The sequence below is a fragment of the Acanthopagrus latus genome, chromosome 5, assembly GCF_904848185.1.
Source record: "Acanthopagrus latus isolate v.2019 chromosome 5, fAcaLat1.1, whole genome shotgun sequence".
In the NCBI taxonomy this organism is placed as follows: domain Eukaryota; kingdom Metazoa; phylum Chordata; class Actinopteri; order Spariformes; family Sparidae; genus Acanthopagrus; species Acanthopagrus latus.
Genome location: NC_051043.1, coordinates 26,690,420 through 26,704,792, shown reverse-complemented (window position 1 = coordinate 26,704,792; position 14,373 = coordinate 26,690,420). Strand labels below are relative to the sequence as shown.

Here is a 14,373-nt window from a genome sequence, read left to right as displayed (position 1 = left end):
AACAAAAAAAATTTAACACAGAAGTCAATTATATTTAATAGATTAAAATTAATTACTGAATAGCATGTACATGGTTGAGTTAAAACATCATCACAGGCACCTGAGATGATGTATAACTGATGAAACTTTGAATAACTATTTTAGGCAGTTTTATTATACATAAGTCAATAGTGACTGAAACTAAGTTTGTGGAAATCTTCACACAGACTCCGGTACATTAAAAGGTCAACATATCTAATAAAAAGGTAAAATGGATAACACACAGAAAATCAGCTATTTGAATGTACCTTTTGTTGTTTTTCCCTGAGAATCTGTAGAACATTTGCCCTATTTATACAAAGTTAAGTGAAATGAATCAAACACACCTATTTCAAAAAACAAAATGAACATTTCCTGTCACCTGGTTGCCCCAAACTGTGTTGTCTCGAATAGTATTTTAAGCCAGTTGGCCATATGGTGGCCCAGCTTGAGTGAGACACAGGTGGCTCTTTGATTACAGCGAATCCATCATAAGACACCTCCTTTTCCCATGAAATGCATATTCTATGATGCTATTAATAAAAAGAAAGGCACCGCAGAAACAAAGGAAGGAGCCTGAAATTAATTAGGATAATGAATTGAATTGTTCCCTGGCTCATGACTCTGCACAGCACAAACTTTTAAATCAAATATGAAAAGAAGAAACGGGACACCTGAAAAATGTGAGTGTGCTCAGTTTCTGCCATAAATAAATTGATAATAAGACAATGATCACCTGTTTTACTAACATCATCTGTATTTGTGATAGATGGTCACATTTGAAGCTGGACAATATAATCTGATAACCAGATGTATGAATTCCCAATTATACCAATGCATTATGGGTGTTCTTCACCTGACATTTGATTTATCTCAAGGATGTTTGAAGGTCCATCAAGAGGGACAAATGTTTCTGTCAACAATGCAATAAACTCTTCCATACTAAATACAGAGGTGATACCGACTGAGTCAAGGACTTGTGCACAGTTACTTTAATAATAAATAATGTAACTAATACAGATTCTGAACAGATATTGTGTTAAGGAACAGTAATTCATTAATAAAGCATCATTTTATTATCATGCAACCCAGATCTGGAATAATCTCCCTGTTCATATTGTAGTATAAGAGACTGACCACTTTTAAATCAAAGCTAATAGCGTTCTTATTTTTCTCCGCCTCCACAAACCAGGAAAGGCTGAAATCTGACATTCTTAGCTTTTAAATTGCTTTTATATTTGATGTGTTTAGTGTCTTATAGTTTCAATATTTGCTGTATTTTTTAATAACTTAAAAGACAGTGAATTGCTTTGATGCATGAAATGTGCTATAAAAATAAAACTACCTCTAATTCTTCTCCACCTTGGTGAGAAAAGGACATGAATGTGAAATACTGACAGAATTCATCTTCAGTCCTCAATGTATGGTCTCACCATTTACCACCAGATGGCAACATAGCTATGTTTTCAATATTCAATTGCTGGATCCGCAGGAGTGCAGTTTTTGACACAGGTGGCTGGACCAGGTGGGTTACAGCTCACTGGACCATCGCAAAAGGAAAAAAAAAAAAAAAAAAATCCTCTGATTTAGAAGACATCCTTCCATATTTATGCTGCATAACAATGACCTGGGCAGTGATGAAACACATAGTTGGGTGTCAAAATTTGGACACAAGATGACTAAAAACAAATCTAGTAAACAGAGGCAATTAATACATACATAAAAGGAATTCAGGCAAAGTAGTCAAATAAATATGTGTTGACGTTTGTGTGAGATTGCCTAACACACACTGTTCTCACATTACTTGAGTTGTGTTGATCTCTGTGTTTTAATTGATTACCCCCTGCCAAGCTGACTGATACCATCAAGACTATCATTCTCATTCGTCGTGGATGCAGGACACCGACGCTGTGCTTCTCTATAGCGCTCTCTGCGTCTCCCCCCTTCTTCCACCTCTCTCCGCTGAATGTAAAGAGTGTGTGTGTGCTCTGAGAATAGCCTATATAGCCCTGGTATGTGCCTGACAAAGGGAAGAGGGAAGAGGAGAAGGGAAGGGTGGTGATGGGAGGGTGGGATGCAGAGCAGAGAGGATGGAAAGTTGGTGAGTGGCAGGTGCTATTGTGGCCTAAGTGCAGGAGCCCACAACAACAAGGTCAAAGGTCAAAGTGAAGTTGAAAGGTCAACCTTAACTCCCAGGAAGCCCACCCACTGAGAGATATAGATAAGGGGGAGGGGTCAGAGAGTGCATTGGGCTCCAGGATGTATCTGACAGAATGAAGGTAAATAAAGAGGATTAAAAACAAGACATAGGTCAACTGAATGATAATAAACATAAAAAAAGAAAATAATGGATCGAGATTCATTAGAGACAGATGATGCAGCCAAGAACATCTGGAAAGGAGAATCAAATGACAGAACAGGAAGGAGAGGCCACGATGGGTGAAGATGAAGACGTAAGAGAGGTATAGAGAAGCAATGGAATACGGATAATCACAGTCAAATTCAAATGCAGAGGGAGGCACGCACGTTTGATAACGCCCCCGTCCTGATGGGACAAGAAAATCATGTGGGAGTTTCCCTCCTGTAGATGTTGGACTTGATACTGAATGAACAAATTAGCTGTGTGTTTGGTGAATAAAGCTTGTTTGGCCCAAAGTTTCCTGTTGGGGCCTTCCATTGTGTTGTGTGTATGTGTGGAGATTTTTTTTTTCCTTTTTTTTTTCCCCCCTAAAGTTGTGTTTGGCTGAAACACACGATGCACCATGTTATTTCATTGAAGAGGCACAGGAATGCACACAGGAATGCCCCTCAGAGTGTTTGTTGACACGCATGATCATGGCTCTCAGATGTTGACAAAGACGTTTTGTTGGGGTTCACCCGGTTCACTCCCCGGAGACACTCGGGTAGCTTGTGAGGCTGTTTCGCGGCAGGATATGGCGACATTTTAGGATCTGAATGTAAATCGGGGGCCCTGGTGCTCAAGGTGCCTTCGTGACCTGGGTACTTGATTTGGAATCTTCGAATCAATTTCTGCTGTGTTTCGTCTCGTCTCCTTCTTTTTCTTTAAATTACAAGCCCTTCCATCTGGCTGAATGGAGAACGATCACTGGGTGTTTTTTTTTTTTTTTTTCCTCTATTCCCTTTCATCTCCATCTGGGGGACCATGAGATGTTCTTGTCCCCCCGCTTGTTGTGAGATGTGACAGCGGGGTCCATTCAGAGAGAAATTGGCTGCAATTAGTGCAATTATGCTGATTTTCACTTGTGTCCCATGCAGAACAGAGTTTTCGCTGTGCACAGAGACATCCCCGGAAAACTGCTGCAAAACAAAAACCCATCAATCAACAAAGGCCTTGAATGAAAGGCTCAACTGCAGATAATACCGGGCACATTCCATAATGACAGCGTTTAGTCAGCTGTGACCTGTGCTGCGATGGGGGGCATGACATGTAGAGCTTCACTGATTAAGGGGAAATATGCAGGAGAGCCAAGGGCAGAAGGCCTGCATGGCAGCGGTGGACACGTAGCTCAGTCATACAGTACGGTCGTCTGAGAGGTGGGTGACAGTACGACATTGTCAAACACACCTGAGTTCAGCTCATTTCCTGAGATTTACTATCGAATTTCCTGACCTTTTAGCAGGATCTATTTTAAGCAATCCACAAAAATCGTGACAATCAAAACAACAAATCTATCACATAAACAGATCAAGCGTAAAGAAGGTTGTGTGCTCTATAGGAGAATGTTTTTTTCTGAATATATAGTAGTTTTTTTTTTTTTTTTTACGTCTGTGGCTGTTTTGCATTGGATGATGACTGAGGTGGAGGTCATAGTTTACCCAACTTTACATTGGTATGTCTATGTCAATACTGCCCAGGAGACTGACAAGGCTCGCATTCAACAGCAGATTTCAAGGCGTAGGAAGGGGGAGCAGTATCCAAAATGTAATGCATCCATTTGTTAACTGGTGGACTTTTTAAAAACTTTCGTGTAAAACACCGCTGCCATTCATGTGCCGCTGTTTGTATCAGCTATTAAAACATGTCACACCAGCAAACACTGAAATCTGTGTCACTCACTGAAAAGTTGCACAATTGCCGACAGTCAGAAAACTGCTGTCTCAGTAAAAAGAAGAAGAAAAAAAGTCTCCTCTTGAAGGCAACGTAGACCCAATTCCTCTGGCATTGTCTCATGGTCTACAAACAAAATGAAGACTTACTCTAATCATCTAAATTCTCCACACATTGTCAAGACGTTTCAAAGCAAACCACACACATTCTTAAAAGCGCAGCACGTTACATGATGCTCAAAACCAAATATTTCATCATGTCACCACGTTGAAAAGAAAAAAAAAAAAAAAGGAGATGACTGATTGCTCTTTGTGACACAGTGTAGACAGAAACTTATGTGGAGAGCAATTGGAAAACAAGAAATGATTACCGGAGGCTATTCAGGCACTACAAAGAATAAAAAGTTTCAAAAGAAAGGAAATATTTCTCGTTTCGATACTTTATTCTTTTTTGGCGTGCCTGGATTCCCTCTGCGCATTATTATCTATGATAAATAATGGGGAGAATCAGGAAAAAAAAAAACGTGTTTTTCGTTCTTGACTGTGTTCTCTTCCTTGTACTTGTTATATTTAATATCTAGGGTTATGAATAATGTTGAGGTCAAACAGGGTCAGGTTGAAACATGCGGTCTGGGTCACAGACTCAGCGGTGCTGTAACTTTTGACATCAGTTGTTTCATAAAGCTTAATTTGCTATGTGAAAGCAGCCACACAGACACTGGAGCTATTCACTTCAAAGTGCAGGCAACAGATCGTCCATCTCTTTTGTGCTGTCAGAATTATGACAATGAAAATGAATCATAAATCTGACATTTTGTGTCAGGAGGATAACTTCAAGCTACTTTTCGATGTCAGTATATATCATTCTTCATTTAACCCAAGGGGCCCTCCTGGAGGAAGCCCTTGAAGGTGGCCCCTGCGTGGCTCCCTGGCCGCCAGTTTGACCCCCCAACCCCGCGGTGCTGTGTCTGGCGTCCGGGCGGTCAGCGGTGGATCCGAGAAAGAGTGTCTTTAAGACCCAGCGGAGCTCGGCAGGGAAACCCCGCGGCTTTAGTTGTTTCTACTCTCCAGAGTGTCAGCTAGTTATTTGTGGGGAGGCGCTGTAGCCATTTCGCCACATGAAAGCCCGATGAGCTGAACGACCGACATCCGAGTTGCTCGTGGAGAGAAGAGGGAATCAGCTTTGAGGAGCTCCGCGCGCACACGGGCGTACACGAACTCGCGCGCAAAGACGCACGGCGCGCAGACACGTACACTTCCTCCTCCTCCGCGGTGGAAAAAAGGGAGAGAGAGGAACAGGGAGAGGGCACACGAAACGCAAACTTCCAACTCTCCCATGTGGAAAGCAGAGGTCTGAGGATAAGGTATACATTTACCCCTTCGGAGCTCCGTTCCTTCCCCCCTCTCTCCCTCTCTTTCTCTCCCTCTCTCAGTGTTTTTGCCGGGATAGTTGTGTTTCTATGAGAGTCTTGCTCCGCGACAAGAGAAGTTTGGTTGTTTGCCTGTCGGCTGAGGAGGAGGAGGAGGAGAAGAAGAGTCGGGTTAAAAGTGGGGGAAGATGGTCCGCAACGCCGCTTGGAGAAGAAGCTTGCTGTGCGTCCTGGCGCTCAGTCTCGGCTTTGCGTCCCCGCCGTGCAACGCTCGGATTTACACCAACCACTGGGCAGTCAGGATAGGCGGTGGACCCGATGTGGCCGAGCGGATAGCAGACAAATATGGCTATAGGAACATGGGACAGGTAGGTCACTCATTGCTCTCCCCAAAAGTTGCCTCTCATTGTTTTGTCTCCTTTGTCGTCTTGTGTTTGTCAACTCTTAAAAGTGAGCCGTGCCGTGGCGCTTAATATTCCTCCACCACCAGACAAACGACACGGGGGTCAAACGCCAAAGGTTTTGATGTACAAACCCGAGCCACGAACCTTCTTTGAGGAGCTCGGTGCTTCTTCCTGTAGCTCCCTGTCAAGGAGAGAGCAGTGTGATGTACAAGGGAACCAAATAAAGAAGAGCAAAAGCAGGATGGCACAACAGGTGCCTGCTCGCTGGGTTTCTGCGGATCATGTTCAGTCTGCAGGCTGGAGCCACAGGGAGCTCACTATCAGCCTCACAGCCTCAGCAGTCTCATGTGCTCTGGTCCATTTGACACACAAGTGAGACAGTTAGTGCTGTTTGGTTTATGGTCCTGGGACTGACATCAAAAGGTCCACAGTCAAAACTGATTCTCGTGGACCGTTTGTGTTATTTAAAAGGATTATTTTAATCCAGAACCTCCCCTGTAAGTCTCTAGTTTACTCTACAATATGAACATTTTAGCTGAAAAACATTTTTTTTTTTTCTTTAACATTACATGGAGGGAGAGTCGGAGATTTGTCGGTGGCACCAAAGCGAAGTATTCTCCCAGTGAGTGTGATCTGGACTCAGTTCCCGAGTAGGTCAACTGCTACAAAACACCACTGCTGAGCTCTGTTTACATGTGCGAGCAAATCTTCAGGAGATGCTCCCGTAGTTTTTTTGTCTGTGTTTCTGCGGGGCCTCTTAAGTGATGATGACGCACAGCTACCAGAGACGATGTGTGTCATAAATCTCCAGAAACATTTGAGCCATTATTTTACAGCGTGCAAGTCCGGAAGCGTAAATACATGCACCCCGGAATTTTCTTTGGAGCTGGTACTTAATGCCAAATATGGGGGCCGGCGCTTGGCAAGGTCTGCAATAAATCCCGAACCGCAGCTGTAAAAGGTATACATAAGGAGGAGGTTTGAGATTCGTCTGACTCTCCTCACATGATGTCACCCTGATGATCAACACAAGTCTGCACAGGTCCGGGAGGACGTCTTTAATTGGTCACTTGAAAATGTGTTTTGACAAAGTTTTAAAGAGAAATCCTGTGTCCCTCGGCGGACAAAAGAAATACGCCACACAAACGTGGACCCCACACATACTCCAGAGTATCGTGACCAAAATACGTGGGCAGTTCAAGTCTACACTTGCCAGCACTCAACGTGAAGACAGCGTGGAACAGAGGGGGGCATTCTGACAGGTTGTTGTGGGGTAGCCTAGTCAACAGCTATTGAACCCCCCCCTCCTCCCTCCTCGCCTTATCCAGCCCGCCCACCCACTATACTCCCCAGAGAGCAGGCCTTAATGGCCTCGTTTATCCCCTCTCTTTGACGGGAACTAATGCGTGGAGTCCCCCCCCCTTTTCCATACCAGCCCCCAATAGGAATTCCCCTGTGGAGTGCAGTGTCGCCCCCAACCCCCACCATTCGCCCTAATTTCCATCTCAATATGGAGCGTTCATTGGACTTTGACACCTCATAGACAAGAGTTTTACTTCACTTCCTGGTTTTGGGGTCAGCAGAAAGCCTCTCCCATGGGAGCGATAACAGCACACTCTGGTTTCCTAATGTGAACTTTGACATCCCCCATCATCATCAACCCCTTGCCTTTTTATATCAGCGCAACACTTGTGTATCTGGAGAATTAAACTGAGCTCATCAAGTGGGGCGACCTATGATGTCTTTGCGGTTTGATGCTGCTGTAGACTGCCAAGAGTTACAGTACAAGTGTTTTTAATTAAACGACTTCTCAGAAGAATTTCACTGTGATGAATTATTTGGGGATATGGCGGCTAAACGGGAAGAGGTTTTAAGTTGTACAAAGAAGCAAAGTAGTTAAAAGTAGAGAAAAGGGGGGATGGGTAGGGAGAACATGTGACAGAGAGACAATATAGTCTTCTTGACAGGGGTGGAAAGAGGAGTACAGACAAAGATAACTGCACACTGGGAGATGGAAGGAGGACGGAGCGAGAGAAGGGACGATAGATGGACGGATGGATGAAAAGAGTTGGCATGGAGTGAGAGAGCACCTCGTTGGGGAATTCTGGGTAATCCTCTTAACCGTGGAGCCCCCTTCCCAGACTAAGACACTGGTCCAAATTGAGTCAAAATCAGCTGACAAGCTCCTCGATGGGGATATCTGTTCAAACTGGTGTTTCTGAAGAGATGGGGGAGGATTCGGAGAGGGAGGGCGATGATCGGAAGCCAGACAGTAACAAGTTATTGAGCGGGTTGCACTGATGCATCAGGCAAACAGGGTGTTGTTGTTGGAAGTGTTTTGCATGTTCAAATAAGGTAACAAGAGTTACATTCATACTTCACAGATAGCTGTTCTTTCTGATCAGGGCCAGTCATCCAGTCTCTGCGATGCGAGTACAGCGATCAGTTATTTATTTAGTGTTACACCTTTTGGTTTCTTGATTATGCTTGAGATGGTGATTTTGATTCTTACTCTGGTCCACCTGCTGTGAGGGTTACGCGGTTAGGGGGATATGGATGAATGTTAATGTTGATTATTCTGTGGTGTGACACACTGTAGAACAGAATAAAGAAACTGACCTGTCCATATCTAATAGGTGAAATAAATATTAACGTTATCCTTGTTGTAACATCAAAATTGTGGCTGTAATATGACGACAGATTCTGCACCACGTAGGAAGAAGTTTGACAACGTGTATTGTGTCATTCTCTTCACAAATCTGCCGTGTGTTAGAGCTCTCATCTTTTTATGTGGCGGCCGTTGTCCCCGTTGTTAAATGTCGACAGTAAGCTTGTATCTGAACCACACGTATTCACCTTATGTCAGCTACGACACACTCATGGAATTATTTCCATGCTAAAGGTCTTATCGCCTTTCAGCAAAAACAAAGTCTGTGATGCAAGACTTCATGAATCACTGAAGTGAGTTTGGTTTCGCTTCACGAATATGTTTCGACACATTTCCCGGTAACTGAAGGTTATGCTGAAGTTGTGATTCTCTCTGGAGGGTTATTAAATCGCAACAGTATGCGGCAAACAGGTTAACAAGCTGCATATCGCGTGTGAGAGCACTGGCTGAAGAGGTGTAAACGGTGATGCTAGAGGTTGTTGATTTGAAAATGTCAGTCTGAAATTTGGGATATGTAGATGGATTCAAACCTTGCAGTGCAGCAGAAGTTTAGACCTGGACTTCTTTTTTTTTTTTTTTTTTAAATTCTCTGTGTTTAGAGCTTTTCCAGCAGCTCCTCCTTTGTCAGACGCTGGTTAATCTGGGTACCAAAGACCTCTGATGTGTGCTGCGTGTTCAGCTAATGTTTGGTGTTTGCTGAGAGATGATCCAGCGAGGCCTATTGGCACCGTCTTCTTTCTTATCCTATCAGTCTGGGAGTTGCAGAATGTGTATATGCATGAGCACTGAGCTGAAAGCTGATCTAATGGGCTCTGTGGTGGTGGAGCTCAGCCATGGATCAGTGACGCACCATAGGACCCTTGGCAGCCATGACAGTCATCTGAGGGATTGTATGGTCTTTATCAATTATTAAAACTAATCACCGTCCAGCAGCTTGCCGTCTGTCTGTCATTGTCTGTGTGTGGATCCTCTGGCCTCCTCATCTATCTGTCACTCAAAGTCTTTTTCTGTTTGTGCGTGTTCGTACATTTGTCTGACTCGCTTTTTGTCTTTCTGTTTCCCTCTGTGTCTACCTGACTCATCTACCCATCTCACCTTTTGAGTCTCTCTTTATTTCTCTGAGCGTTTTAAAGTGTTCAACAAAACTTTTGACGTTAACACAACGGTGTAGAGAAGTTTAATTTTATAACTACACAGATGAGTCATGGTGAGATAGAGAGAGTTATGGAATGAATTAATACTTTCTTAAGTCTGTGTTTGTGTTTTGCAGATTGGGGATCTCAAAGACCACTATCACTTCTTCCATAGTCGGACCATCAAGAGGTCGACTTTGTCCAGCCGTGGTCGCCATAGTTTCATCTCCATGGAGCCCAAAGTAAGCCTGTTGTACTGTCTTGTAAATTAATCATATATATCTTCTCTTGTGCATTTAAATGATACTGTAAACAGTTTAACAAAACAACCGCATCTCAGAAATACTAGCTTTTCCTGGGTACTGTCGACGGATACATTTCGCTCCGTTGTCATCACTTGACCTACGTGTGGAGCTCCATCTCTTGATGAGGGATATGTGAGAGTCCTGGAAAAAGCAAGCAAGTGCGCCTTGAGTTGTGGTTATTTTGTTAAACTTCTAATTCCATGATATAAAATGAACAAAAACACATACAGTAGACGAGTTGTGTATGCTGTTTTTCAGGCCTGAACAATGTGTAAAATACACTTGTCATACTAACTTGCTTGACTCCTCTCTCTTGCCCTTGTTCTTGCCGACAGCACCTGCACATGAATGGGTTTATTACAGTGATAGTGTTTATGAGTACATGAAAACTACTACTATTCCCTATCATTTCATGCTGTACTGATCACAGTCCTGAACAAAGCAGTGTGATAAATGAGGCCTCATTGTGCAACTTTTCTATTTCCCAAACCCAGCAACTTGAGATTTGATGGATGAATGGATATATGTTTGAGATAAAGCATTGTTTGAATATGCTTTTCCGTTAAAAAAAAGGCAAAAATCAGCCCTGCCAACAACTTCTAATTGCTGCTTCATGTCACTGTGCAATCCCAAAGAGCTGCACAAAACTAAAATGCTGTTGAATTTGCTGTTCCTGCCCGTGTGTTTCTTTTTCATTGATTACTGTCACCATCATCGTGGGTTTACCCGACTGCCTTTGTCCTGCCAGAGAGGTGCAAGGTACACAAGGTACTACTGGGTAGTGTCCCAGAACGCAGGACTTTGCCAGTTTGTAGAATCAACTAAATGGAATTCTGGGAAATCCTAGGTTTTCCAAGTCCAAGTACATAAGTCACAGATAAGCCCTGTCCTCCCGTGCCAGCTGATTCCATGAAAATAACCTGCATCATGGCAGGTTAACCTGATTTAACCAAAGGCACCAGGCAGGAATACATTTTCTACAGCACCATATTATACTACAGCCACAACTCAGAGCATGTGAGAAGGTTGTATTTATGAAATCTTCTTTGTCAACTCACCAATGAGTTTTTTTTGTCAACTTGAGTTACCCAGCCGATCAAAAAAGAGTTTGACCTAAGTTAAACTCTTATTCCTCCCCGGTCAGTTCTCCTCTCATTACAGCACCAGGTCACTAAACCCTGGCTGAGTTATTAATGAAGCCTGAACTTCACACCAGTATCAGAACAAGTTGCTAAATCAATCTTTTTGGAGCACACGGTGAAGCCGTTTTTCTTTTATTGATGCGCTAAAGTGGATAGCTTCAACTGGGGTTTAAGGACAGGACTGCTTTGTGAAAAACGTCTCATTCTTGACATGTGAAAAATGTTTTGCTCCTAGAAATTTTTTTTCTCATATTGTATCTGGCACAAACTTTACTTGTTGAGGTGGGTCACTTTATCAAACAGACAAGAAAAAACTCCACAGATCCGGTGAAACTTAGAATTTTCCATTCATGTCAGTTTTGAAAAATGTAGACTCTTTAGAGATTCACTGTTTTCATCCAGGAGCAGAGTGTGTGTGTGTGTGTGCGCGCGCTTGTGTGTGTGTGTGTTTTGAACAGCGGCTTCAAGAGCATGTAAGATTGTAAGTTCGTTTGCGTCTGTGCATGCACATGAATGGATGCTGACCGCTGAGGAAGGATATTGATTTATCATCAGTGATAACTAGTGATTAAAAGCTTGGAACAGGTCGTCGTGAGCGAAACAAAGAAAATAGAAGACAGTGACTCTCACCTTCCATTATCCACTTATCTTGTTGTCTACCATCTCTTTTCTACAATGTTCTGTCCTCTCTGTAATTGTTTTTGGTCCACTCAGCTTGTTCCGTCCACTAACTGTCCTTACCTGTCATCCCTTTTCTTTCCCTCCTCCTCGGAGTCCCTCTCCTTCCTCCTTTTATCACTGTTGCTTTCAGCACACTCATCTCCCTCCCTCCATCTTTGGTTCTCTTCCTCTCTCGGGCCTGACACTGTGCCATGGTGGAAGAAGGTTTGTGTCCTGATGCCAGCTGGCTGAGAGACTGAGATTTTAGAAGACTAGATCAGAGAGGAGAGGTTAAGGACAGAAAAAGGAAAAGGAGCTATTACAGCAGAAGGAGAGGGAAGAGGAGCTGGAAAGAGAAGGGAAGAGGGGAAAGATGGATTAGAGAATCCAAATAAAGGAAAAGCGGAGTGGAGAGGAATGGAGCTGTCAGTGTTTTCCCCCAGACCGGCTTTGGTTTCAGCGTAATCTGCGGACCTGTCTGTGGGTTTGGGATCCACATGACAACTACTTTGGCACCGGCACAGTCTGGCACACTGCTAATGATGTTTTGCAATCAGGTTTTGTAATAATGACAGCCGTGTGTGTTTGTGTGTGAGTGAGTCAGATGGGTGTAGCGGTGCCATGAAAGGCGCACCCTGCCATCCACAGTACTCGTTGGCACGCATGTTACCATGGTGATGCAGTACAGCACAGATTACCGCTTTATGGCATCTGCCTAACTGCAGTGTCACTTGCCTCTCAGGTCAAAGACCACTTATTCCTCCAGGCGGTGAAATGACTCATCCAAGGCCGCTGGCCCGGAGAGAACGCGTCTTTGTGATCGCTGCACGTCTCCAACTGTTCCCATCATTGGTTTATTATTGGTGATCAGTATTTATTATACTACCAAACTGTCGGAGCAGACAGTGAAGGTCAAACTAGTTTTACAGTCTGAAGATAATAGATAATGATTATACTCTTTAGGTATGTAATGTTACTGCACCAAAACTAAACAAAACAATTAAATCTTAAATGTACATTGCAGTTTGTGTTTCGCTTTCCCTTTTGTTCATCACAGTCCTTCTTAAACAGTTTGAGATAGACAAGGTGATAAAATATGAGGTGGCGGCAATTCAACTGGCACATTCAAACCTGTTTGTTACGATATCTTCTCTTTGTGTCTTAAGCTTGCACCTTGCACAGCAGTGCTGACGTACGCCCATGACTCATTCATACTGGGAGTTCCGAGAGCATTTGGAAAGCCGCAGACTTTCTTGTCGTAGCTCCTGCACTGTTATTCGTTTTTGGTGTGAAATGAGTTCAAGTACACTAAGTCTGAAATCTATTTCCAGCAATTCCAAGTTTACAGTAAACAACAATTACAGTACTACAGTGGTTGCCTCTCTCTCTCTCTCTTTTTTTTTTCTTAATGATGTCCTTTTGAAGTCTGTGCATAGATTAGTGGAGAGAAACGACTTCTGAACGCCTCTGCGGCTGTCTGTCCACGGTGTTCTGTTGCAGCAGCGTGTTTCCAGCCGGATTCACTTATCGAGGCTCTTGTTTACTTCAAGTCATTTATCCAGACATGCAGGGAAACTAAGAGCCAGGTGTGGTCTGCAGCTGAATTCTCACTGGGATACACTGAAATGCAAAATGGCTGTGACGACAAAATCAAATTACAGTGTTTTTGAGTATTTATGAGTTGCAGGCTCCTAGAAGTAATCCCACATCTGGGACATATTTGACCACATAGTAAATCTATTTCACTGAGATCATATACAATTATTAGAAAGTTGAAGTCAGTTCAGTATGTATTCATTCACTGAAATCATCCAACTTCCTTTTAGAGCTCGCTGTATTCAGTGTGTGGATGACAAGGACACTGGCAGCATCAAGGCGACAACGCAGACGGAGCTTGTGTACCTGTGGGGACCTTTTGTGGGAATTTGCATACGCACCGATATTATGAGACTCCACAGAGTCCCATGTACAGATTTCCATAATGTCTGGATGCTTGTGTGACAATCTGCCATAGAATCTGTTTTTGCCTAGAATTTGTTTAACAGATGAACCATTAGTCGACGCCCTGAGATGAACACCTACAGCTGGCCAGCACAGCACCACGGGGCTCAAACCATCTGTGAAAAGTTGTGCGACTGTGTGCTGTGTTTGGGCTGAGGCTCTGAATTGCACTTAAGAGAGCAGCAGAACTGGCGTCTTGTCCAAAAGGCTGTTATGGGCGTCCTGCTACACTAGCCTTTGACCTTTTTTTAAAACTCGCAGCTTCAGTTCTTTTGCCTGAAACTCGACGGCGTCTCTGAAAAAAAAAAAAAAAAAACAGCAGTGAAAGTGGATCAATTTGTTCCCATTTGTTCTATTGAAGTGAACTCTTCCCCAGTTTCCCCTGGTTACTGACCCAGCCAGCAAGAGCCACCTGCAAACCCTTACACAGAGAGCAAATGAGAGAGAGAGAGAGAGAAAGGGGGAGGAAGGGGGCTGGAGTGGGAACGAGCGAGAAAGACAGCTGATCTCAGAGAAAAATGGGCATCTGCAGAGAGAGGAGAAGACCTGAAATGCAACGAAAGAGAGGAAGAAGCAGAAGAGGGAGAAAAAGAGAGAGAGAGAG

General features: G+C 43.5%; 1 protein-coding gene across 3 annotated transcripts in view; it reads left to right on the top strand.

The window, feature by feature from the left end:
• Window positions 1-5,175: 5,175 nt before the first annotated feature.
• Window positions 5,176-14,373, top strand: part of pcsk5b (proprotein convertase subtilisin/kexin type 5b) — a 73,001-nt gene continuing 63,803 nt past the window's right edge. Inside the window, exons 1-2 of one of the 3 annotated variants that reach the window (XM_037096851.1) lie at window positions 5,176-5,824; window positions 9,799-9,903. In XM_037096851.1, coding sequence (XP_036952746.1) covers window positions 5,645-5,824; window positions 9,799-9,903 — 285 coding nt within the window. In that variant the 5' untranslated portion in view covers window positions 5,176-5,644. The remainder of the gene's footprint in view (window positions 5,825-9,798; window positions 9,904-14,373) is intronic. The other 2 variants (XM_037096850.1, XM_037096849.1) reach the window with 2 other exon arrangements.